The following is a 27,803-nucleotide window of genomic DNA, read 5'->3' on the forward strand; positions in this document are numbered from 1 at the left end:
CAACATCCTCGAAACATTAGAAGTTCTGCATGCACTGTTTTACTTTAAACCAAGCATAAAGTAGTAGGTTATACAGAGAGAGCTGGTGTTTCTCGCTTGATTTCGGAGTTCATTAAGTTCCTCTTGGTTCTTCTTCGATGTCTCTGAAAGTGTGAGAAAACCGCTTCGATTTACACAGAAGTACTGCCATGTTTTCCTCCGAAGTTCATTGTAAAGAAGAGTCTTCCATCGTTTGATGAATTACTGCACCTGCCTGTCCTGGAGAGTTTTGATAAATGCACCCTACCTCTCATTGCTCAAAATAATAAACCATTCAGTTCTCCCCCGAAAGATTAGTGATTGTAACCCTTTGTAGTTAAATCAAGTCTGTTTTTATTGTCTCAGGTTTGAGTTAAAAGATGCTTATCCGAGCGAATAAGCCTTTAAAACTTTTTTTTTTTGGTGTGTTTGTGCACAAAAGTGGTAATATTACCAGTGTGCGTCCCATTCAGACAATGCACACAAACAGACTAATAACAATTATTAATACTCATGTATTAATAACCATAACGCACACTAGGCCCGACAGTTTTCTTGCTTCTAAAAATGCTCACATCCTTCACAACCAGATGCTTGGAGAATTTTTTTAAATGTTGTCATGAAGACATCAAACATGGTTTTGTGATGCATGCCGTCCAGATCCAATTTCTACAATTAAATGTTAGGTCTATTCTGTTCACATTATCAAAATGTCGATAGTCATAATTGCTATAGAAAAAAGTGGACACAATGCTTCAACACTTTTAGATACTACATATTAATATTTATATATATATATACACACACAATAAAAGATCCAATTGGTGGGCGATTGACTCTAAAAGTCATGGTTGCGTCCGAAACCGCATTTTGAATAAGTAAATAATTTGTGACCATTAAAAAAAAAAAAAAGTATTTTTATACTTATCATGTGACCTTCCAGCGTCAGTTGAGTCCCCATTAATAAATCCTCTTCCGGGACTCATGGGATAGTAATAGCGTCCTTTAGATGCACACTTCAGAATCTCGCAGGGAACAGTATGTGCTTTGGAAACTTATCACCTGTTGTTTCATGTATACTGTGATTTCGGACATACAAATCTTTTCGCACATTATTTTCGCCTACTATGTTCCAGGGATATATGCGATTTCGGATGCAGCCAATGATTTGTAAAGGTAGCCTTAAGGCTTACTCACAATAAGAACGATAATTATAAGGATTGCTCAATTAGCATCCACACCAACAGATGATGACCTTCTGATTTTTATAAGCTCGTGCTGCAATTTTGTCATCTGCCCCTTTAAATGCTTCAGCTCGCAGGATGGATTCTGATTGGCTGTTTTGAAAGTGATTTTAACGATATCGTTCCTCTGTGCCGTTATTGTTTAAGCTGTGGTGTGGACATGACTTTTAAAACTATCTCTATAGTTATCGTTCTTTGTTAACGAGCCTTTACATCTCAAATGTGACTGTATAACATTTAAATACGAATGTATTTACTACATTAAATCTCATGCATTGGAGCAACTCCCAAAGACGTAAATGTATTCATAAAGTCTGACTGATATAAACATTCTGTGTTCATACTGTCGTGTGTGCATGTACGAATTCTCCCCGTCGCACAAAAGTAGTCGCGCAGCATCCCTTTAAGACATCTTAAAGGCAGTGGTGATGTTCCAAGCCAGTTTCACGCTTTTTTATTATCATTATTATTATTATTATTATTATTAAAAAACAACAACAACAACGACGAGCAAGGAGACACGAAAGCAACAGGACATGTAAAATGTGCTCTCGCTCGTATTGCAACGGCTTGGACGAATTCAACTGGCGCTAAAAACACAGAAAGAAAGCGAGCCTGAGCTCTCTTACTCGGCTCCCTTAAGAGTAGGAGAGGTGGGATCCATTGGAGATGTGCGAGGTGACCGAGGTACTACGGCTGAGGACTCCGTCTCCACCACCAGACCCTCCACCGCCAGACGCGGTTCTCCGCAGGGGCTGCGGGCTGTTCCTCAATGCCATCAGGCTGGGACCTCGCACCACCAGCCCTCCTCCGCCGCCTCCGTACACTCCTTGAGAGGACGAGGACTGGGCAGAAGAGGACGACAGTGTGATGGAAGGTGGTGCGGGAGGAGGAGGAGGGAGGAGAGCGAGGGACTGGGAGGAGGAGCGGGAGGGAAGGTGGTGGGAGAAGACGTGGGGGTGCGCGAGGTCCCCCCTGCTCCCTCCGCCCCACTCCTTCTCTTTCTCCCGCTCCCTCTCTCTATCCCTCTCTCTCTCCCTGTACAGCTGCGGCGTGCTCTGGTGATGGTAGTGCTGGGGAAGATGGAGACGGTTGTGATGGGAGGACGAGGAGGATGAAGAGGATGACGACGAGGACCGGGAGGAGTGGTGGAGGGGCCCGTCTCGAGCTAATCCCAGGACGTGGGAAGAGGAGGAGGATTCGGCCCTGCTGGGACCCCTGCGGGAGTGCGGTTGTGGAGCCCCACCATGGCTCCAGTGGCTGGACAGACGGGGGGTCTGGCTGGAAGGGTAGACCTGCTTGGGATGGGCCTCGGAGGGGATGCCAGTTAGAGCCAGGCTGCTGAAGCCCAGGCGGAGGCTCTCGGAGTCGAAGGACTCGATCTCAGATGCTTGGCGCTCCAGAAGGGACCGGATACGCTCCGAACGCTCGTTCTGCAGGGCCAGCATCTCCTCCTCGATCTGGAGAAACAGATCCACGGATGTCAGAATTACACTTTTATGAGAGTGGTCCTCAACTGGTGTGTCGTGAGCAAACTGTTCAATCTGATTTCAGTGCAACTTATAATCATGCACAGTAAGGATAGAAAAGTCGGATTGATTTTCTAAATGCACATTTTAGATCTTAAAAAAGGCACAATATGTAAGATTTATTTATTATAATATCCAAAAACCACTGGAACAGTGATATATAATTAGCTGAGTTGTGTACTTGCATTTCCCCAAATGTTTCGAAGTTTAAATCCAGAGATATAAGAAATTTTAACTAGTGATCCATCCATAGTGTCATTGTGTCGCCTGCCGGTGATGTCATAACCCGATTTCCCGTTTAGTTTTTTTACAAAACATGGAAACACCAAAGATGCTTTAATATGTTATGCGTTTTATTAGACAGGGGACGACCGCACAGAGTAGCATTATAACAGGTCTTTCAATATTTACTGCTTATAAAAATATGTGTTGTTTAAAAGTTAAAGATAAAATCGATCAGTGTTAGTGCGTTTATGTTTTTTTAACTGTTAATTGTAAGCAAGTGATAAATGACAGTATAAGTACTTAAGTGAAAAAATTGGAGAAATATGCATAAACAAACTGTTTTATAAGAAAAAAAATTTAAATTATTTTTAAATGTTAAACGTGAATATAGACAATTTTATAGTTGTACAGTATAAAATAACATTGACATTAGATTATATTTCCCCATGTTACATTATTAGTTTTTAAAATTAATATGCGAGTTTTAGATCATGGTAAAGAAAATTTTAACAAAATAATACATATGCATGAACAATTAAATATTCAATATCAACTAATTTAGATTGATTTAAAAAATACATTAAATTCAGGATACCTGAAATGGTACTGATAAATATCATGCAACCCAAAAATGAATTCATGGACATTTTAGAGTTGCAACTTGATGCTTAACCAGTTGAGAACCACTGCTTCACAGTTTCCTTTTGTCTACCAACATGGCCATGGATCCAGTCAGCTTTTACCCTTTGTTCCAGCAGGGCTCTGCGGATGGACACTCTCTGCTCCAGGTCCTTCACCTCCCTCTCGTGCTGGGTGTCTGTGTGCATCTTGATTTTGCTCTGGTATGCATTGAGCAGCTCCAGCTCCTGCTGCAGCTGCATCCTCAGCGCCTGATACTCCGCTTCCTGCGTCTCGTCCAATCGCAGCTGGAGAGAAACGGCACAAAATGCCAAAGGTCAGTGAAGCAGGGGAACTCTGGTGCTGAGCTGCAGCTGCTGGGATCAGATGTATGGTGATAAACCTTACCATGTAGTGTGTTGAGAGTATGTCATTGATGATGGTGTGGGTCTGAGTGAGGGGTTTTGGTGGTCAGAGTGGGATGGGAATTGTGATTCATGTGTCCTTGCCTTACTCACAGCCTGTGTGGACAGCATGTCGTTGATGGAGTGGTCGTACTGCTCGGCCAGAATAGCCAGCTTACGAGTCTGCTCGTCTTTGAGACGCTTCAGCACGGCCTTGTGGTCCGACTTCGGGGTGTTTTCCAGCAGGTGATTCCTCAGAGCTTTATACTGACGCGTTTGGATCTTACATGTGTCCTGGAACTGACGCTTTATCTGCAACTCTTTGGACTACAAGAACAGGGAAGAGGGTGGTAACAAGATTTGAAAACAGACGGATAAGAAAGAGAGGAGGGGGGAAGGACAGAAGGGTCACAGCACATTTTTTGTAAATTAAGAAATTTTGGTATTTTTATTGAGAGAAAATATTAACGTATTCTTTTTAACCTAATCATTTTAGACTAAGTATTTTTGAGGTGCAGCAAAAATAAGAATTCATAAACATGCATGAAGAAAGAGAGAGAGAAATGTAATTAAAGCATCAGCAGTAGATGAATGAAAAACTAAATTCTGACAAAATGACTTAAAATATAAAATGAACCAAGGGACAATGATTGTAATAAAGAAAATTTATTTCAGAAATGTATGACAGAAATCTTTGCTCAAACGAAGTAAACATCCATTCATGCACAAACACACAAAATGAGGATGAAACGCACACACAGTGGCCTTGAAACAGACGGTGCAATGCAACACATAAAATAACAGAAACATTCCTCAAATAATAAAGACAATTTGTGATTTGGTTAAAACAAAACAAAAGGGAGCACAGCATATGTAAACATTAAGTAACAAGACAAAAAAAAAAAAAATTTAAATAAACATTTGAAATTTTAAATAGCCAATAATTGGAACAAATATGGCTAAAATCGAAATGAACTCTTGGTCCCTTTGATAATCTTAAGATTTCTATGAAGACCTTTTAGTATTTGGTGATATATATATATTTTTTTTTTTTTTTTTACAGAGCATTTCAAATAAAGATGATTTGTGTGTGCAGTGCAAGCTATTCATATTCAATCCAACCATCAACCTCCTCATTTCTTATCGTACACATCTTTGGTTGTCAATTTGCATACTTCCTGTCCAACTTTACATTAAGATGATTGTCACAATGGCTTCTTATTATAGCCTTTAATATGCAGTAATAGAGTATTAATAAATATAAAATAATGCCATGCAAATGTTGGAAAACCTTACTTGAATAAATTGCGTCATCTAAACAGGCTAGGTCTCTCATCATAAGGATATGATCAAAACACTTGTTTACATGGTAAATATGATCAGATCATTGCCTCTAGTGCAATAACACATTTTTCTAAAACCAGTTTATATTTATCCCCAACTCCACAAGTTTACAAAGACATTTGCTCATATATACCGTTGACTAAAATAGTTTTTGGTGCTAAACTATCTCAAGTATATGAACTTCTATGTGCCACAAAAGCACATCAACCTCCAATCTCTTTAATAATACATCAGGGTCCTTCATCTAAATAAAATTGCATATTGCATATTGAATTTATAACAGATCCCCCACATTTCAGAGTAAATATTTCACCTTAAGTTATGAGATCAATGTTTAATTTAACAAACATTGGCTGCTAAAGTGGCAGAACTGAATTAATAGCATTGTTCATCCATCTGATGGTGGAAAAACCCCACATTATGTGGAAGAGTGAACTAACAGCACATTATTCAATCATTCCCTAACATATAATATCATAATATATAACTACTGCATGTGATTTTGGCAAAGATGCAGATTTTATTTTGCTCAATATTTCAAGCATTTGATTGCCATTAATGATGCCCTGCCTCAGAAATCTCCAGTGAGAGGACTCGTAATTTCTTTTTAAAGTTTTAGCTGCTTGTAGTTGATCTGAAGCTTTTGAAATGGTACAAAACACTGATTTTGCAACAAAATGCAGCCTAGTTTCTATTTTAATACAAACATTTTTTGAGAAGTAGGAAAAACCATTGGCGCTTCATCTAATGAACTTCTATTGCACTTCTTGAAGAGTAAGCTTGTAGTGTAATGTTTTTGGGAGATCTATAGTGTAAAGCATTGTATAATGATCTACTTTCACAGTAGGCACAGTGATTTAAGTTAGCAATTAACATGCATGGCTTCATTAAAAGGCCTATGGACATTTTCACAAAGAGCCATTTTGGTTTCGCAATACAATACAATTTCGTTGTTGAAATTAAGACTCCCTTCAAAACAAAATAAAAACTAACTCAGGATTGCACAGACATGGCCTTAACAAATTACCATAACACATATAGCTCTTGCTATTTGAGAAGAAAATAACTTGAGTAAAATAAAATAAAAATAATAATAAAACCCCAAAACTTTTACAAAAAGCACAATAATCGACTGAAGCTTTCCATTCACCTGTGACGACAGTGAATGAGGGAGTTGAAATCAATCTTAAAGGAACAGTTCACCTAAAAATAGCAATTCTGTCATTTACTTTCACCCTCAGGTCGTTCCAAACGCACAGGGCTTCGGTTAATCTTCAAAACACAGAAATCTGAGAGATTTCTGTCCCTTCATTGAAAGTCCTCGTAACCAATACTGAGAAGAACGAAAAAGTTCATAAAGGCATTGTAAAACAAATCAGCATAAATCGAGCCGTTTCATCATCTAAAGGATATCATTTTGTTATTTTTATTTTCTTTTAATGGAGAGACTGAAACCTCTCAGGTTCCATGCATTCATTTGTGTTTTGAAGATTAAACACAGGTCTTATGTTTTTGAAATGGTGTGCGGGTGAAATGCAGTTCATTTTGTGTGAACTCTCTCTTTAACTGAGTACTTCCCTGTAAAACAGGCATGTGAGCAAACGGGCTAAAATAAATCAGCTGGAAGAACAGAGAGAAACACAAAGAAAGATGGATGAATGGCATGTTCATGCTCACATACCACCCTTCCTCCGTCTCAATCTATCTCCAAGGCACCATCTTTCCTTTCAAACTTCTCCCTGAAGGGGTTCTCCTCAAAACACTCTCCCACCTCCCCTCTTCCCTGTACATCCTCTCTCTCCTCCTCTCCTTCTCTCTCCTCTCCCTCGTTCTCCGCCTCTGTTCCCTCACGGGTCTAGGCAGGAGAATCGGCAGTTTGCTGGGTCTCTCTCTGCGCAGCAACCCGAATGCCTGCAGTCGTATCAGGTAATTCTGCGGCAGCTCCTTCAGCAAACACTTGGCTAAACGCAGCACTACGGAGTTAGCAAGGTCTGTCAGAGTGCCGAGAGGTCGGCGGACAAACCGCCGGCCCAGAAGCAAGCAGCGTGCAAACAAAACCGAGGATTTGCTTTTGGCCTGATACTCTGCACGAAGGCTTTTTAGAGGCACAGGGATTCTGGACTGCCGCCCGCCCCAGTTGCGTCCGGCTTTAGGAAACATATCATAGAGGCTGCGTTCAGTCAGGCCGCCGAGAAGCGACTGGCACACGGTGAAAAGCGGCTTCGGCAAGCGGAAGAGAACTCGCATCCAGAGGCGATTGAGTTTGCGTGGGGTGTTTTGGAGGAAAACCCTGGCCGGACGTACAACCAAGACCACCACAAGATAGAGGGTGAGGAAAAGTGAGGGCGAGCTGAGAAAGGACGCCGAGATCAAGGCTACCGGGACATAATAGAGTCCCAAGCTTAAAGACAAACCCAAACTGAACAGGCCTGAGCCCCAATACGTTAGAGAAAGGTAAGTGGAAAACGAGAGCGAGCAGCAGGAACGCAGGAATAGGTAGGAAAAGAAGAGCGACAGGAAGGCCAGCTCACCGGAGAGAAGGATCGAAGCGAGCGAAGGAAGCGGAGGCGAGCGTCTCAAGGAAAGCAGGAAGATTGAAAGGAAAAGGAGGGTGAGGACAGACGGCTGCACGGCAGCAGAAAGCGAAAGAGCGAGGCAAATCACGTGAGAAAAGAGCGAGTGAAGGGAAGGTTGGGAAGAAGAGGACGGGGAAGGAGGCATGTAGACGGGTGAAGGATCCTCCTCTTCTAATGTATCCGGGAAGTAGAACTCCGAGAGTTCGTCTATATCACGTTCGTGAGGGCGGCGCTCAAAAGAAGGGCGGTGCATTATCTCTGACGGACATCCGTCGGCCACACCCCTATCCTCTTCCTCACACTCTGATTCACTACCGTCATCCCAAGGAAGCCCTTCTACTTGTCTGGGATCGGTGTCGATTTTGTCCTCAACCTGTTGCTGTTCATCTAACATTTGCTCGGAATTGTCAGCTGAGATCTCCACATCTTCCACTTTTCCTTCACTGTCTATCATTTCACATTGGTCAGTAAATGTGTCTTCAGTGTCATTTCCTTCAAGAACTTCTATTTCACGCTTCTCTTGCTCAGCTGTCTCTTCAACAGCCCCTACCGGCTCGATCTCATCCCCATCGATCTTTTCTCTATCTCTACTCCCTTCGTCCAGCTGTTCCTTTAGCCCCACCCCTTTCATTTCAAGCCCCTCCCCTTCATCACTCCCCTCCCCCTCCATATGAGGCCCATCCCCTTCCAACTCAAGCCCCTCCCCTTCATCAATCTCCCTCTGAGGCCCCTCCCCTTCTTCAGCATTCTCCGTGAGGTCACAGCCACTCACTCTCAGGCTCTTGGGCTGCTGGCGGACTTCAACCGCGTGCTTTTGCCGCAGCTCTTGCTCACGCCGTTTGTTGTACTCCATCTGGTTAGTGAGCTCGGTCTGGTGCTGCGTCCGGATCAGGTCGGCCCGCGTGCGCTGCACCAGAGCCAGCTGCCTGAACTCCTGCTCCTGAGTCGACTCGTGGTGGCGGAGCAACATGGCACAGTCCAGGTCCTTTAAAGTCTGTTTCTTGTTCAGGTCCTATGTTGGGATAAGCACAGGGAAAGAAAGGATGCAGAGATGGAGGATAGTGGTTAGAAAAACATCAGGCAACTGTGGTCAGCCAATTAATTAGTGGTTTTGACTGGAATAGCATTTTTTAAGAGCTTCCTTTGGAAAGTATTGGCAGTGTGGAAGTCATTCATTCGCAGTTGTGAGTTGGTGCATCTACATCGGACCATGATTAGGCAAGGCAAGGCAAGTTTATATATATAGCACATTTCGTACACAATGGTAATTCAAAGTGCTTTACATAAAAGAAAGTAAAATAGTAATGAAGAAAAATAATAACAAGACTAAAACAAGCAATTTTAAAACTTTTAAAATTATTAAAACTGTACTTATTTCAAATGAATTTAAAACAGTAAGAAAAGGATTTTACAAAATTAAATAAAAAAACAGTGAAAATATATATTGCAATCAGTTCGGACATTGCACAGTGCTCATTCAATAAATGCACAGCTAAACAGATGAGTTTTAAGTCTAGATTTAAATGTGACCAGTGTTTTAGCACATCTGATCTCTTCTGGAAGCTGATTCCAACTGCGGGCGGCATAGTAACTAAAGGAGGACTCCCCTTGTTTTGTGTGAACCCTTGGTAATTCTAACTGACTTGATCCTAGTGATCTGAGTGGTCTGTTATGCTTATATTCAGTGAGCATATCTGCAATATATTTCGGTCCTAGGTCATTTAGTGACTTCTATACGAGTAAAAGTACTTTAAAATCAATCCTAAATGTAACTGGAAGCCAGTGTAAGGACCTGAGGACTGGTGTGATATGCTCAGATTTTCTGGTTCTAGTCAGAATCCTGGCAGCAGCGTTCTGGATGAGCTGCAGCTGTCTAATGGTCTTTTTGGGAAGGCCGGTGAGGAGCCCATTACAATAGTCCACCCTGCTGGTGATGAAGGCATGAACAAGTTTTTCCAAGTCTTGGCTGGAAACAAAAGATCTAATTCTTGCAATGTTTTTTAAATGATAGTATGCTGATTTAGTTACTGCTTTGACATGACTATTGAAACTAAGGTCTGTCTCCAGAATCACACCAAGATTCCTGACTTGATTTTTAGTTGTTTGACCCCTAGAGTTAAGGTATGCATTCACCTTGAACACTTCATTTTTGTTTCCAAATGCAATGACTTCAGTTTTTTCCTTGTTTAACTGAAGAAAGTTCTGGCACATCCAACTATTAATTTCATCAATGCATTGGCAGAGGGAGTCAATTGGGCTGTAGTCATTTGGAGATAAGGCTAGGTAAATCTGGGTATCATCAGCATAGCTGTGATAGGCAATTTGTTTCTTTCTCATTATTTGACTTAGGGGAAGCATATACAGGCTAAACAAGAGCGGTGCAAGAATTGACCCTTGTGGGACTCCACATGTCATGGATGTCCACTTAGACTTATGCTCTCCTATACTCACATAATAGCCTCTCCCTTCTAAGTATGACCTGAACCATTTGAGTACCATCCCAGAAAGCCCGACCCAGTTTTCCAGTCTCTCTAGTAGTATGTTATGATCGACAGTGTCAAACGCAGCACTGAGATCTAGCAATACCAGCACCGATATTTTGCCAGAGTCACAATTTAAGCGAATATCATTTATTATCTTAATGAGTGCTGTCTCTGTGCTGTGATGCGGTCGAAAACCAGATTGAAAATTGTCCAGGTATCCATTTGAGTGTAAGTATTTGTTCAGCTGATTAAAAACTGCCCTTTCTATAATTTTACCTATAAAAAGGAAGATTAGATATTGGTCTAAAATTGTTCAAAATGGTGTTATCAAGATTGCTCTTTTTCAGGAGGGGCTTAACAACTGCAGTTTTTAAGGAGTTTGGAAATGTCCCAGAAAGAAGTGAGGCGTTCACCACTTCTAAAAGATCTGCTTCTAAGCAGTTAAACACATTTTTGAAAAAAGATGTGGGAAGTGTGTCAAGATAGCAGGTTGACGATTTTAGGTGCTGCACTATGTCTTCCCGAATTTTGCTATCAATTGCTTCACAAAATCGACATAGTATCTTTTTTATATTGTGGCCTAATCTGTCTGACCTCTGCATTACTTGAGGATGTGCTAATCGCCTTCCTGATATTGATGATCTTCTCAGAAAATAAGGATGCAAACTCATTGCATTTGCTGTCTGAGAGCATTTCACTGGGAATCTGACTTGGGGGGGTTTGTCAGTCTCTCAACAGTGGCAAAAAGAGTACGAGTGTTATTTAAGTTACTGTTTATAAGGTTTGAGACCCAGTGAGTATCATACTCACTGGGTGTCATATGTGCAGTGTTTCCCGTGAATTACCGAGACCAGGGTGTCAAGCTCAGTTCCCGGAGGGCCAGAGCCCTGCAGAGTTTGAGGTTCAACCCTAATTAAACACACCTGATCCAACTAATCAAGTCCTTTAGGCTTATTTGATAACTTCACGGTATGTGTGCTGGAGCAGAGTTGGAACAAAACTCTGCAGGTGTCCAGCCCTCCAGGAATAGTGTTTGACACCCCTGGCCTAGACTCTGGCCCAGCAACTTTATAAATCAACCAAAAATATTTTACACTTCTCATTATAACATAAAAGATCTCTAATGTTGAGTTTTGCGTCGTTGCTTTGGCAAAGCATGTCAATCGAACAAATCTTGAAACTCTGATATAGATCAGTGTGTATAGCAAATTGCTATTGCTATAGTAATATATTTCTCTCTGAGATAATGATAATAATAATAATAATAATAATAATAATAATAATAAAACATTGCTCTAAAAGTGCATCGGATTAAGGCATATAACAAAAATATATAAATCAACACAAAATCCTGTAAAAAAAACTGAATGTGCCTTACTATGTCAAGCAAATTTACCAGTTTGTCCTCACTCGTCTTCTGCAAATAAATAACCATGCAAATGTTCAGAAAACTAACAACACTGACAATTTCAAATGGCCATAAATGTGCCTGATGTATCGGTCTACCAGTACCTCTCTCAGCAGGTCTTGCTCCAGGTTGTGGCGAGCCAGCAGCATCTTCCTCTTGTACTGGCGACATTGTAACTCATAGTATTGCCTCTGTCTGCGTAGCAAACTCGCCTCCTCTTCTGCCTGGATCTGCTGAAGACACTCCTTCTGCTGAACTAGCCACTCTTGCTTCTCCCGCTTTGGCGTGGACTGGTTCTCATTGAGCTCCTACACACAGGATGAAACGCTCAACACAACATCTGAGCAAAGCCACAGCCAAAACATTAGCTGATGTACCTCTTTAAGTTGCTCTTTTCGCTGCCTGTACTGGCGTTTCTGAGACTCGAGCAGGCTGGTCAGCTCCTTCTTCTGCTGGGCTAAGATGTGCTGCTGAAACTTCTTCTCTTCTGCAAGACCGGCCTTAGTCTAAGGAAAAAGAGATGGAGAAGTATAGAAAAGTCATCTGAAAAGCGAATCCATCATGCAGTGTCTCCTCCACTTACCTCTTTCTCTAGGATGGCCTGGTGCTTCTTACTGAGCTTGTCTGCTTCACTGCTGAAGTTGTTCCTCTGCGTCTCCAGTTCTTTGTCGAGCCTTAGCTGATGTTCGTCCATCTCGGCCTTCAGCTTGTTCTCCAGAGCCATCAGCTGTTTCTGATGCTGTCTCCTCATGCGCTTGTATCTGGACATCTGCTCTCTCAGCGCCGAGCCCTGCTCGTGCTCCTGGATCTGACGGGTCACCAAAGAGGCTGTGCGGATAGTGGCGAAGTGGTCCCTTCCTCTGCGTCGGCGACCCCCAGAGGGGCCCTGCTGCTGGGACTCCATCTCCGGCTGGTAGGGGTCGTCGTAGATGTTATCATGGTTCTGTGTGAGGACAGAGAGGAACAACTGAAGGAACAATCATAAAAATAAATGTTTATTTATGCTTTGAATGTTCAGTTTTTTTCTTTTACAGATGTATTATGTTTACCAAAGATTAACTTACTCGATTTAAAACAATCATAACAGTAATATTTTGAAAAACTTAACAAGTTGTACAATGTATTTGATTGCTGTGATCAAAGCTGTATTTTCAGCATCATTTCTCCAGTCTTCAGTGTCACATGATCTTCAGAAATCAGAATAATATGATGATTTGCTGCTTAAGAAACATTTCTTCTTATCACAAATGTTAAAAACAGATTTGTTTTTTTGCTTGATTTTGTGGAAACCATGACATGCTACAATTTAAATGTTTGGGAAAATTAAGAAGTTATTAAAAGTGACAAAGACATTTATAATGTTACAAAAGATTTCCATTTCAAATAAATGCAGTTCTCTTGAACTTTGTCACAAATATATGAATAAAGTTTTCAACATTAAAATAAAAACCATATATAAAAATTGAGCAGCAAATCAGCATATTAGAAAGATTTCTAAAGGATCATGTGACACTGAAGACTGGAGTAATGATGCTGAAAATACAGCTGCGCATCACAGGAATAAATTACATTTTAAAATATATTCAAATAAAAAACAGATATTTTAAATTGTTCCACAATATAACTTTTTAATTCGTATAATATTGTTTTTATTTTATTTTTACAATAGTTTTTATTGTATTTCTGAGCCGTGGTGTGCATAAAAAAAACTGTTCAACAACATGAAAAAAATATATATAAAAATAAAAAAATTCCAAAGTTTGGTTTTTTTGTCAGTGATGTGTCAATTCAAACAAAGCCATCAACACGTACCAGTGGTTTGTGCAGCACTGAGCTGTTAGAGGTCACTGTATGCTCGCCCTCCTGCATCATAGCCATCTCTCCGCTGTCATCCGATCCATCTGCAAGGCTGTTCACTGAAGAACTCTGGGAGCTGGCACTGATCGACATAGACGGCAGTGAATGGGAGCTCTCCATGCTGTTCACCGTGCCCATCCGCAACATGTACTGCTCAACATCCTGAAAGACACAAGATTGCATTTAAAAACAGAAATTACAATTTCAGCAACAGACTGATCTCCCAGCTTTTTAAGTCATTTTTGATACTAGCTGGAAATGCCTTTTGCAACAAGCATGCAACCAAGACTGATCCTATTTAGATGCTATTTATCAATTGTAAAAATGTGTTCTAGAATATAGTTGTTTTGTAAAGCTTATCTGCAAAACAGTTGTCTCAAAGTCTCTACCAATTGACAAATTTCTACAATCGTATGGCGTTATTTCCCTGTCAAATGTCGAGAGCGCATAATTGTAGCGCGAAAGTACATTAATATAATGCGCGAGCGTGAATCTCTCTGCTCGCGCGGAGAATATAATGTGCAGAGCGCGAATCTCTGCTCGCGTGCGCTCTCAGATACACGTTGCTCTTGTAACAATTTTCTCTGGGCTCGCTCAGAGAGTATATCTGCACTTAAAACGTGTTCAGTGCAATCGCGAATCTCTCCCCTTCGCTTAATGTAAGCGTGCATGTGCTTAGACTGTGTCCAGTGCGTTCGCGCATGGCCAAGTACTCTTCTCTTCGATTTCTTTCTCTTTGCTCTTGGCATAAACGCTGTCAAAACGGCAACAACCAATCAGAAATAGGCTTTAACGACTGACCAATGAAAACGCGACATCGTACATGGAATCTTACTGGTTGATATTGAACCGCACATGGAACATTACATTTACATTTAGCAGACACTTTTATCCAAAGCTACTTACAAATGAGGACAGTGGAAGCAATCAAAAACAAAAAGAGCAATGATATATAAGTGCTATAACAAGTCTCAGTTAGGTTTACACAGTACACGAAGCATGGGATTTTAAATAATATAATAAATAAAAAGAAAACAGATAAAATAAAAAAAAAAGAATAGAGCAAGCTGTGTTTACTTCAGACTTTTTAGGGCCTTAAATTTGATGCAACTAAATATAAGACCCTTTAAGGACCTGTGGAAAACCCGAGGGACCACTCTTAATTTTGTTCAAATAAATTTTTACAGAAAAAGATTTGATTGTTGTATTTGACCTATTGTTTGTTATTTGCATCTTTGTTATTTTTTTATAATTATTAAATAAAAAAACAGGTGGTCACAGCTAGTAAATTAAAAAAGCTGAACGAAAAAAAAAAGTATACGTTATAAATAAAATAATTAGAGAAGATTCATTGTGATGCATCGAACTGTAATCAGATTGTGACTATACACACCACTAATGTGTTCAAAACACATTTTAAATCCATATACTGACATTAGATTGGGGGGAAAAAACACTTTTTTTTTGTTAAGTTAGCATTTTAGATAAAATAACGGTTTTATCCATTGATTGACTGAATTGCGAAGTGGACTCCATAACAAGAGCTCAATTGTAAAGATTGAAAAACATCAAGAAAAAGCCATTTCAGAGGCAAACCTAGTTATTACATTGGAAAGAACCACTACAAAGAAAAACCTCTTTACAATAGCGGGCACTGAGAGCAAATAAGGTCATTGTTGAGTATATATTGACTTTAAGGCTGGCTAAATCAAAGTGTCAATTTGCCACAACGACACAAACAAATCACTCAAGCACAGTCAAGATCAGAACAAGACTCCAACTCCACAACGTTTGAAACATGAGCTGACAAACGTCTGTAAAGACAGTCAACAGACAAACCCTAAATTATGTTTATGTCTATTGTTAAAATAAGAGAACGGCAGATTTATTTATTGTACTGACCAACTAGCACATTTGATATTTCCAAATATAGCTGTTCTACTGCAGTGTCAACAAATGAATTGATCATGCACAACTCTTTCAAAGGTATGTGATCCTGAAAATCTATCTTTTTTTGTTTTTGATTCGATAAAATACGAGTTGAAAGGTGATCCCACCTCTTCCTCCTCGGTTCCCTCGGTGGGAGGACCATTATGTGTTTCCTGGAAGAGGATCTTCTTCATCTTGCGGTATTGCAGGTTATCTAACTCCCTCACGGCGTCTTTAGTGCGTGCTATCAGATCCATCACCACGGTCACCGGACGCTCACGGCACAGGAAGTGATGCTAGAGAAATAAAGCGGAGAGGTTTATTTCAAAGCTGGAATGACTGAACACATGTTTAAAAAGTTTTAATGCTCCTCAAAAGATTTTACTTTTAGCAGCACATCAGAGGTAGGTCTGTCCTGGGCGATCTTCTGCAGACAAGAGTCTACAAAGTTACGGAAATAATCCGACCTGAGAGGAAACAAAACATGGAAATTAGAGAGTAGTGCAAATCAAAAGGCAGCATATTTTTAAGTCAACTGGACACAGAGTGAATAATGTAAAAACTTTAGATAGAGTACTCCGGCATCAAGTTGAATCATGCATGTGAACGATCAAATGCATAATATATATATATATATATGTGTGTGTGTGTGTGTGTGTGTATGTATGTATAATATATATATGTGTGTGTGTGTGTGTGTGTGTGTGTGTGTGTGTGTGTATGTGTGTATGTATGTATGTATGTATGTATGTATATATATATATATATATATATATATTATACATACACACACACACACACATACATATATATATATATATATATATATATATATAAATAATAGGGCTGAAACGATTCCTCGAGTAACTCGATTACAAAAAATGAGGCCTCTTAATTTATTTTAAATCTCACGTCAGGTTCTTTCGCAATGATTTTTTTTCAATGTGACAACGCGTTTACGTCTCCCACAAAGCGGAAGGAGACACAAGCGCTGCGTCTGAAGTCGCAAACTGCCATGAGTCCGCAGTGTTTTGATTTGAGGGCACGGGCAAACGTAAAGAGAACGTCGTGGCGTGTGTCCATTGCAAGATAGAGCTGGCATACTACAACTAGGGCCCTGTGATTTCCGCGATGCAGAAAACGCGGAGGGAATCGCGGAATCCAGTCATAAAAACGGAATTTACAGTTTAACGCATTGCACTTACATCAAATCACGATATGGACTAATATCTGTAAATATTAAGCCGGAACAGTCTATTTAAATATGAATCCTGCATGTTCTGTGTGTCTCTGTTAATGAATGCAGCAGAAGCGCGTCTTCCTTTATCACACACACTGAACGCGTGCGACGCTCCGGTGATTTCAGCGTCTGCTGTCTCACTAAATAAGGACGTGAACACATGAACAACATCTACAGAACTGCTCTGACAGTCACTTCATGAGCATTTGACCGTTTGATTTGAGTAAAACCAACGTAATGTCACATCACATACACAGAACTGTAAAGGTTCATTAACCCGTCAAAATAAAATTCCGGTTTAGTTTTTAAAAAAAAGTATTTGCCAGATATGTATTACTATTGTTCAGCAGAATGTACATATTCTACTACTACTAAAAAAAAAAAAAGCAAATTTTTATTAAGGTTTAATCACAACATTTCTTCCATTTTTTATTATTAATAGTAAATCCCCTTTGTTTACCAAAAAGTTAAGTTTGCCTAATTTTCAATAATTAAAAGAAATTAAATTAATGTTTTATGTGTTTAATGTGCATCTCATGCTTTATTTAAAACCCCAACTGAATGGCACTTAAGTGCACTTAATTAATCGGTCAACTTTATTGTCATTGTTCACAGTACAAGTACAGACAGAGAAACAATGGGTAATAATTAAATGTTTATTTTTGATGTATGCATTGCATTCTATGCATTTAAAAAATTAAAATATTTTTTTTCTAAAAAAGGAAATTTAGTTGTTCATTTTAAGAGACCCAGGAGTCTTATTTTCTCTTGCATAATTAACATTGCACTTTAATTAAGCAAAAACACATTTTATCCGATTACTCGATTAATCGATGGAATTTTTGGTAGAATACTCGATTACTAAAATATTCGATAGCTACAGCCCTAATATATAATAATTTGTTCTATTGCTTTTATTTGTTTCAGTTAGGGGTGGACGATAGATCAGTAGACACAAATTTCCACAATTTTTGATCATCTATCGCGATTAAACATGAAATTTTACTGTTGCGTCATCAAAGGTTTATCCTTTTCTCGCATTTTAAAGCCCAAGTTAAATCTTTGAAGCAAGTTTAAACCGTTAAACAATGAGACGCAAAAGTGCTCAGTACTCACATTTGACTGAAAATTTTCTATGTGCAAACTGTATAAAACTTTTTTTTTTAACTGCAAACAGAATAACGAGTATAATATAATACTTTAGTTTACCAATATAAATCGTATGTTTTACATTACAACTTACTATATATTTCTGAACAGTCATTTATGTCTTAAGTGAATATAAACAGTTGGGAGAATTTCAGATGTATATCAGTATACTGGACCCGTGCATTCTGTTGTTATGCTGTATGTTAATCAAACAACAAAATATATAAAAAATCTCACTGCATAGGACTCAATAGCTTTTGCAGCTTTATGATGATTTAATTCCATACTACGGAATAAGTTTTTTGTTATTGTATTGTTGTTATTGAGGATTATGAAATGTCAACATCATCTTATATTGTGGCACCATGACAACCTTATTTCCACCAAAAATAATTACTGTGATATTATTGTGATTTAGATTTACTCATATCAGATACAATATCTTGGTCATATCACCACCCCTAGTTTTAGTAATAAAATGTTACTTAATCTAATTACTAACTAAATTGAGTCCATTTTCAAGGCTATATTTCTGTATTAAAAAAAAATGTAACAGCATATAGAACTTTGTTTTAAACTTTGAAGTTTACATTTCTGCCATCACGAATCATAATGTCTGAGGAATATCAATACAGCGCTGCCTTGGAAACACGGGAAAAGGCTCAAGTTGTTTTGACAGTGTGGATGAAGCTTCTCTGGTTCCCTACCAGTGATTAGACTGCAGGACCGGGCTCTCGTTCTGGGCGATGTGGTATAAGGCACTCATAGCATTCATATTAAACAAGGGAGGCTTTCTCTCAGCTACAATCAAGGAAAAAGGAAACAAGAAAGCAGTTAGCTGCAAGGCTTCCATTGTAAGCAAACTACTGTAAACAATGTAATATTATTGTCTGTGTTAATCAACAACAAGCCACAAACTCTAAAAAATGTATATTTTCACACCATGTGCTGGGTGTTCACTTTCAACAGGCTCTTGTACATCCGAGATGACTCACCAAGCTCTATGCAGGTGATGCCGAGTGACCACACGTCAACCTTCCCATCATACTGCCCTTCATCCATGGCGAGGATCACCTCTGGAGCCATCCTGGAAACAGAGCACAACTCACTCATAACTGTCCTTACAGTAACTGACCAGATCATGTTATCAGATCGATCTGAAGTGTGAGTTAACCATTTAAAAACAATGTCAAATTAAATTAAAGCATACGAGTATACTTCTGCCGAATATGCTGTTGTAATGAATGGGAAGTGTTTTTGTACCAGTAAGGTGTGCCCACAAAGGAGTTGGCTGGAGCAACAATGGAGGCGGAACCAAAGTCTCCCAGTTTGACCTGGCCAGGCTCTGTCAGTAAGATGTTACCTGCTTTCACATCCCTATAAAAGGAAGAAACGTTTTCTTTTAATCTTTAATGTTGAAGCTGAAGGAAACAGCTAAAAGTACCAACACTAATTCATATGGGCAATAAGTCAGAATGTATTTGTGTTGCACTTAAAAATAAAGATTCCACTGGCTTCATATACAGTGGGTACGGAAAGTGTTCAGACCGCCTTCAATTTTTCACTCTTTGTTATATTGCAGCCATTTGCTAAAATCATTTAAGTTCATTTTTTTCCCTCAATGTACACACAGCACCCCATATTGACAGAGAAATACAGAATTGTTGACATTTTTGCAGATTTATTAAAAAAGAAAAACTGTAATATCACATGGTCCTAAGTATTCGGACCCTTTGCTGTGACACTCATATATTTAATTTAGGTGCTGTCCATTTCTTCTGATCATCCTTGAGATGGTTCTGCACCTTCATTTGAGTCCAGCTGTGTTTGATTATACTGATTGGACTTGATTAGGAAAGCCACACACCTGTCTATATAAGACCTTACAGCTCACAGAGCATGTCAGAGCAAATAAGAATCAGGAGGTCAAAGAAACCTCTGCTACGCACACTTGTTCAGCATTTTGTGGTAAGAACTAACCAGTGCTGAAACGGGGGGTTTCATGACCCCTCATTCACATGAGTGAAACTCACACAGTGTGTATTATTAAAGACGCGATCTCAGGGAATCGCTGTCACGTTGCCTGCAAAATATTTGCCATGCTTAATATCTGGAGCTGTCAGCAAATCACAGTCACACTGTGTGCAATGATTTCTGACTGAAAACTACATCGACGATGACCTACAGCCAATGAGAGACCAAGACAGGGCAGAGGGAAGAATTTGTGGGCTATATATATTTTCTTAATGATTCCAGTATCGCTCAAGTACAGCTGATTCATCGTGCAATGTGAAAACAGCAGCAACCGAATGCTACCCCAGACAGTTACGCAATGTGGAATCAACGGCAATCCGAAGAGTTTGAAAATCGTACAGTGTGAACAGCATTAATCATTAAAAGTGAAGGGATGTGTGTTATGGGATCTGGGATTGTGTCGAAGACAATAACTGTCATGGACAGCTGACTCCCCAAAATGTTCTTATTAATATTCTGTGCACTGGTTAGTTCACAGAAACTATTTCATTAAAACGGCAGCTCACTCAACAATAAATTCTCTCTTCATTTTTTCACTCTAAAGTTGTTTTTTCTTTTTATATATTTGTTGCTTGTAGCCACTGACTTCCATAGTATGGAAAAAATACTATGTAAGTCAATGGTTGCCAGCAACTGTTTGGTTATTTATTTATTTTCTTATTTAACCAGATTTTTTTTCTTACTTTATTAGATTTCATGAATCACCGTTTATGTCAAATTCTTACATTTAATTAAATTAAATTAGAATAATAAGACACTATAGGCTGTCATCAATCATATGAAATAAGCATCAATAAAACTCATCATGGCACTGCAGAAGTGGCAAAAATAACTGCTTTTAAAGCAGTATTTCGATTTATTCACACAAATTACAACTGCATATAGTATGCTGTGAGACCAACGTTTTAAAAAGAATATTTTCCATTTCTTTTAATATGAAACTAATCCACCTGTAGGTGGCGGCACGTCACTACTTTCATCAGTGAGTCACTAAATCATTAATTCAACCAATTCTTCTTCCCTGATCCATTTAAAAAAAATTAAAATAAATAAGGGGATCCCTGATTTGTTCAAAAAGTCAGTTTCATTCGGTAAGAAAACACATCCGTTTTATTTGGTTCTGTCGAGACTTTGTTTGGAACTATTTTGTAGAAATTTACTAAAAATAGAAAATACTAAAATGTCAAAAATGTGACACTTGGTTAAAAAAAATTAAAAAAGCATGCTTGTATGATATAATACTTGCTCCATTAATGGCAGCTTCCACATCCTTAAAACAAGAATTACGATATTATTGTAGACGCACACCCCTAATTTGCACAATGCTTTTTTAGACCCAAGAATCGAGCTGCTCTGTACCTGTGAATCATGTTGTGCGAGTGGAGGTACACCAAACCCTGTAATGCACCATGGGTAATTGCTGCAATCTCCACTTCCTGTAATGGTTTCTTGTGCACTAAAGGAAAGGGGAAGAAAACAGTGCAATCCTGTTTTTGTTTCTGCAAACATCTGCATCATTTTACACTTCTGCATCTGACCGAACAGCTCTAAACATCCACATGCTCCCTGAAACAACTCACTCACCTTCCAGCAGATCTGAGGCCGAGCCCAAACAGTATTCCATCACCAGCTGAAGTAAAGTAGGACAATCAATGAGTGGCAGAGACAGAAAAGAGAAAGGTGGAGATAAAGAAAAGGTATAATTGCTATTAGCAAGCGACAAGTGGTGCATGTAGGGCTGCTATTGTAGTAAATGGAAACAATGTTAGCAGGTCAGTACATTCTCTTCCTGAAACGAGAAAAGCGTTCAGCCTCCCTCCTACACACCGAAACACTCACCCATGCCGTGTGTTCACGCAGGTAGCAGCCTCTATACTCCACCGTGTTGGGGTGCCGCAGCTTTTGAAGGAATTTAACCTCTTTGATGATATCCTGCCATTTCTACAGCAGGAACAAGAGAACAATGAAACAATCAAGGGACTATTCAGCATCGGCCTCTGCGTCGCTTCAGTTCAAATGCTGCACTTCTGATCTATGCATGAGTGAGGGAAACATAAACAGAAGTTCCTTTCAAACGTACGGTGCTGAGATTGCAAATGAGGCGTGAGGTGTTCAAGTGTTCTGCAGCACAGTGGAGGGAGTATTTTTCACCGTTTAAATGACAACCGTCTATTTTAGCCAGAGAGACGCTGTGTGATTTAGATAATTTGAATACAATGCTGGAGCTCACAAAGAACAGAATTGGGTAACATGCCGGTAAATACAAAAAAAACTGTATTCTGTGACCGCATATGAACTCGGTTACAAAACACAGTGAGTTGCTTTCCTATCTAGTGCCTACATAGGCAGCATCCTAACTGTAACCTCATGGGAAAGCTATATAAACGACTCAACTCACAACAGAGTGAACTTATTTCAGTGAAATTGCAATTTCCCTTAAATTGCATTGAGATAGTTTGCACGAACAGAACACATTATAAAATTATAATTTAAAAATCGTTTGCATCAAAACTGCAGGCAGTTTAATATTGTGCCAACACTTCCAAACATCCTTAGTGTCAGAAGTCTGCCTTAAAAAATATTTCAGGTAGGCAGCTCAATAGGTTTTGGAACAGAGCCATCATATTGCTATTACATAAAGCCACCTGCAAGATGTCCGAGTTTTCTTGCAGATCAAGATTCCAGTAGAGAGACATTGCTTTGTTTAACCAAAGATGTAGGAACACTTCTTGTGTGTGTTTTTATGTTCACCTCATTAGACTGCTTGCCACTGTAGGACATCTTCTTGATGGCCACCACCTCATTGGTGCGGATGTCATGGGCCTATAAGAAGTGTGCAAATACATGTGAGGAGTGGAAAAGATAGTTCACTGTTCACTGAGCTGTGCTACAGCTCTGAATGTCCTAATGGCCACTTACAAAGTAGACGGCTCCGAAGCTGCCATGGCCGATCTCCCGCAGGTCTGTGAAGAGTTTCTCAGGATCCTCCTTGTAAAAAAGTTCCGCCACCTCTGGGTCCTTGAGACTCCCAGCCCGCGCACTCGACGGCATGGCCAGCGCCTTCACACACACAAAAACACAAGAGAGTTTGCACATTAATATCAGAGGAAACAGGAATGGAGTGAACACCCTAAAACAACCATTAGGAGAAACTTAACGGGACAAATCAGCTGTAAAGCATGAACCTTAGATACAGACTCAACTCAAAAATCTAGGATACAGCATAATAAAATAAATAATTCCAACGACCAATGATAGAAACATTTGTCTATCCAAAGTGTCCAAAAAAATCAGAAAGAGCATCTGATCAAAGTTAAGCAAAGCTAGGAACCATTCGAATGCTCTGTAATTTGCATAAATTATGATGTTACCCAAGTTCTTTAACTAGTAGAGCTGGGCCGACCATCGATTTTTGTATTATTTCAATCAATCTTATAAGTAAAGAACAGATACCAATTCTTAAACCCCAAGAATCAGTCCTTTAGTGTGCATTGTTTTCTGTTGATGCATGAATACATCTCACTAAATCGCAGTAAGCTATAAACAGCATGTCAAGAAATTATGCATTAATCTCAGAAAAGCCATTCAATGCATATAAACTCAATTTAGCTAGAAAATTACATATTACATATTTATTATATTATTACTTAATCTGTTAATAAGGTCAGATGTGTTTGTATGTTTGAATTAATGTTATGAAACAGTTGACAGCATATTTATTGTTCAACAAATTGGTGCAGTATTTGCTGTATAAAGTATGCAAACAACTACAATTACACGTTCACTCAAAGATGTATTTTACAGTAATGAGACACCAAGTACAGCAGCCCTGATCAACTGAAAGATCATGAAGCCGAGTCTTCTTGATCCAGTCTCCTCCTGGGGCAGTGGCATAAACTCAATCTTCATCTTAAGACAGTGTGTCTTATATACAAGTCTGTACTACTAGCAGGAACACTTATTTTTGCAATGAACTTAGAATAATATATGCTTTCATGTAGGCTAACTGAATTTTTAAAAAATTATGACACGTCTTAAAAAAAATTTAGATGACTAACTTGTAAGACCAGTCTTAACCTTTTATGCAACTGTTCCCTGAAGTTTGCAGATCTCTGTAAACAAGATTGCGGACAGGTTGACAAAAATGTATGATTATATGAAAGAATTTGGAGTCCTTTAATCTAAGGAGTGTACAAGTGGAAGAAATTCAACAACACTGGTATTCCAGAAGTGCTCGTCAACAGAAATCAGTCCAGGAGCTAAACATTAGGCCCATCTTGCATTAGTTAAGGACCGTGTGCATGGCAGGATTGAAAAAAGGAAACCACTGCTTTCCAAGTGCTGTGGGATGACGTCTTTTCGTAGACCAAAACCTGGAAACAAGTTCGCATTACGGCACTTCCGCTTCCATTGTCCTCAAGTCAATGGGTTTTTTTGAATGGGATTTCAGTTAAAGCCTGAACACGAGCTCAAAATATTCCTACAGTCTTATTGGGTTTATAATCGAATTCTTGCAAAACTATTCCAACTCAAGAGTTGTTGGAAGTTTAATGGGGATGCGTTGAAATCAATAGTTACATGTTTAGCTTTGCACTCTATTCTATTTATGAAGACTATAATGATGAACAAAATGTGTAAGAATCAAACTTTTCTTAGTCACGGAGCTTATGTTTTTGGAATAATCCAAAAGTCAAATAGAAAAATTCAATAGGGTTTTTGTTGGGGGAATCAGGATGGTTCGCCTACAAAACCGCCATCATCACTAGAGAGCTGTAATGTTGCCTGTCTAAAGTGTGCTTCTAGAAGAGTAGATGAGCCAGAAGACTTTTGGAAGAATGGTTTGTGGACAGATAGGGTTGGGCTGATAGACGGTGCTATCGTCCAACCCTAGATGAGATGGAACTTTTTGTTTTAAATGAGAAGTGTTATATTTAGCCTTGAGTAAAAGGAACCTCATTCGTTTCTTTACCAGGACGGATTCGACTGTGAACTAAAGCTACACTGAATGGGAGTCCATGCAGGATGAATGACAATAAATGATAAAGCGGAAGTAATATGTCAAAGCTCTGATCGGAAGAAACCAGTTCCCGCATGGAAATCCATCAACATCAGCGAGTTGAAACTAAATGGGCTTAAATTTCTTCATGCTCATGTCTAGGACTGGTTGCATTCACACCAAAGATGCAGTTTAAGTGAAAAAACTAAATATTGTTTGTGATTTAATTGGGCTTTATGCATCTAGTTATACAGCTCAGATGAAGATCAGGTCTCAACGTAGGTCGGATTTATGCAGAAAACTCTTCAGGGTTCACGAACAGTCAAGGGCCGCTGTATAATGTAGAAGCAACAGAGTGCATTATATAAGAACAACTGAAATCAGCCACCAGCCTGAAATTGAAATGACTGTGAGAATAATTGTGCTTGATTATGCATCATGTAAGAAAAGCAGGACACTGGAGCAGACACCTGACTCACAATTCAGTTTCACACCTTTCCATGAAGCGCTGAGTCAAATACATGTTAAGATTACACCTGTTTAACACACATGCAAAAAAACACAGCAGATGAAGTCTGAGAATGTACAATGCCTGGCAGAATAAAAGGAAGTATGACTTCCACATTAATACATAATGCAGAATTTCTTTCAGACGCATCTAAAAGATATTTGCTATGTGAAATCCTAAGGCCTCTAAATGATCAAAATGATCATTGAAAAACCTGTTGTACAGAATCTACCACATGCCTTCTGTCATCTGAGTGTCAGTTTATACTGTTTGGCAAGTAAAAAACATGTTAAAATGGGAGTAGTATCATGATCTGCATGATTTTTTAACTGTACATTTCTGCCATATGGGCTTCACCTTGACAATCACCACTGATAAGCTACTCCTAAATATAATGTAGAAACTTTAATTTTCTGTGAAGCTGCTTTGAAATGATTCCATACGGCTTTTGAGGAATGTTTATCTTGTTCATCTCTCAACCATCATCATCATATTGCACTGCATTATATGTTTGGACACTACAAGAGCTTTGATTAGAAAACCAAGCATTAATGGGAGATACAATGTCAAAAGATATTAACGGGCATTTTTAACTAACCTGTCTCATTGACTTAAATTACAAGTTTTCAGAATTGCGTTTGCATTTTTTGACCATATAAATACCAGCCTCTGAACCACATCGCATATGTTCCGTTTAAATAATGAGGTTTTCACACGTCAAGCTTGACAGGGTTAAATGATAAACTGCGTTGCACAATCGTTTGATAGAGCTTGAGGAAGATAAAGAGATGCATCTGAGCGAATGTTTGTGACATTGTGCGAGCCCATGAAACACACGCCAAAACTGCATCGCTCCGAACAGACTTTCCACCACAGAAATCACGATGTTTCACGTCATGCATGTCATTCAGCGCTGAATTAAATGATTTAAACGGCTCTGTCTTACCGTGGTGTACGGGATCCTCTGAAGCTAGCTCGAGTCAGCTAGCTCCGGCCTCCTAAGGTAAATCTGGCCTCTCCGTCCCCGGTCTCACTTCACAAAAAGCGATCGATTTAAATAGCGATCCATCGATTTCTAAAGTAATGATCGCGAAGAGTGGCGAGCAACTCGATCTGTCTGTTCATATGTATTTAAACGGATAACACGGACGTTAACGTTCTCAATCAAGCTGACTGTCGGTTTAACGGTCGCTCTTTTTAAACCACAGCCCGATATTCCGCCTCTGCCGCGCGTATCTGCATCATTTCTTTCCTCACGCCGTCGGTGTCACGCGTTCAGCTCGTCTCTTTCTGTCATCGACAGGTCCATCCCTGTTTTTTCTCTTCCTGTCTCGTTCGCTTTTTGTTCAGGGCTTCATGATGGCGGAGCGGGGCGGGAGCCAACCGGAAATCGGAAGTGCGGGTGAAGTGCAAATTAAGGGTTTTCGAACGTTCTCTAAATAGTAGACATTTTAATACAATACAGACTCCAGTCCACACACTATTCTATGATGTGGATTAAAATGAGGAGGCAAAGTCCAGATTTGAGTCTTTTAGTCAACGTAAATCGATAGCTTATTAATAAATGGGAAAGCTTGCACAACCAAAAGAGCAACAACGCTAGAATATTGATACAAGCACTATTAAACCCATGTTACATTATTGTGCACACAAACATTTTTGCTTTTATTAATAGTAAAGTTCAATAGGTGTAACATCCAGCATCATAACTATGGTAATACTTTTACTCAACTGTTTTATTATTAGTCACCATATGAATGGTAGCCTACATGTTCTAGTGCTGTCAAACGATTAATCGCGATTAATCGCATCCAAAATAACAGTTTTTGTTTATGTAATATATATGCATGTTTGCTGTGTTTATTTATTATGTATATAGAAAGTAACACACATACAGTATATATTTAGGAAATATTTACATATATATACATTTAAATTTTTTTATTTTACATTATGTATAAACATATTTAATATATAAACATAATATTTTCTTAAATTTATACATGCATGTGTTTGTGTATGTATATATATATATATTAGTGCTGTCAACGTTAACGCGTTAACGCATGCGATTAATTTTTGTCTGGTTTAACGTGTCAAAATATTTAACGCAATTAACGCAGCATCCGTATTTTCTGCCATCCGTTGGCTAGCTTTACATTATATGATCACGCTCTTATTCATTGAAATGCTTTTAAACATTTCAAGCACGGCAAGACAAAAGAGAATGCGCTGTCTGTG

General features: G+C 39.1%; 1 protein-coding gene across 4 annotated transcripts; it reads right to left on the reverse strand.

The window, feature by feature from the left end:
- Positions 1 to 1,381: 1,381 nt before the first annotated feature.
- On the reverse strand, positions 1,382 to 26,965 carry taok2b (TAO kinase 2b). 4 transcript variants are annotated; one of them, XM_059530407.1, is made up of 20 exons: positions 26,509 to 26,965; positions 22,978 to 23,118; positions 22,810 to 22,881; positions 21,898 to 21,999; positions 21,643 to 21,688; positions 21,418 to 21,514; positions 19,288 to 19,401; positions 19,020 to 19,111; positions 18,732 to 18,825; positions 16,021 to 16,102; positions 15,764 to 15,931; positions 13,662 to 13,868; positions 12,433 to 12,792; positions 12,227 to 12,355; positions 11,954 to 12,157; positions 11,820 to 11,858; positions 8,731 to 8,970; positions 4,153 to 4,365; positions 3,760 to 3,942; positions 1,382 to 2,722 (listed from the first exon to the last, which is right to left on the reverse strand). In XM_059530407.1, exons 2-20 carry the CDS (start codon positions 23,107 to 23,109, stop codon positions 1,901 to 1,903), a joined length of 3,396 nt encoding a protein of 1,131 aa, XP_059386390.1. In that variant the 5' UTR covers positions 23,110 to 23,118; positions 26,509 to 26,965; the 3' UTR covers positions 1,382 to 1,900. The 4 variants fall into 4 exon arrangements, with proteins under 4 accessions (XP_059386390.1, XP_059386391.1, XP_059386388.1 ...); XM_059530408.1 differs by lacking the exon at positions 11,820 to 11,858 and having other exon boundaries at positions 26,509 to 26,964; XM_059530405.1 differs by lacking the exons at positions 1,382 to 2,722; positions 3,760 to 3,942; positions 4,153 to 4,365 and having other exon boundaries at positions 6,798 to 8,970; positions 26,509 to 26,962.
- Between the last annotated feature and the right edge of the window lie 838 nt (positions 26,966 to 27,803).

Source organism: Carassius carassius, chromosome 39 (genome assembly GCF_963082965.1).
Source record: "Carassius carassius chromosome 39, fCarCar2.1, whole genome shotgun sequence".
NCBI lineage: Eukaryota > Metazoa > Chordata > Actinopteri > Cypriniformes > Cyprinidae > Carassius > Carassius carassius.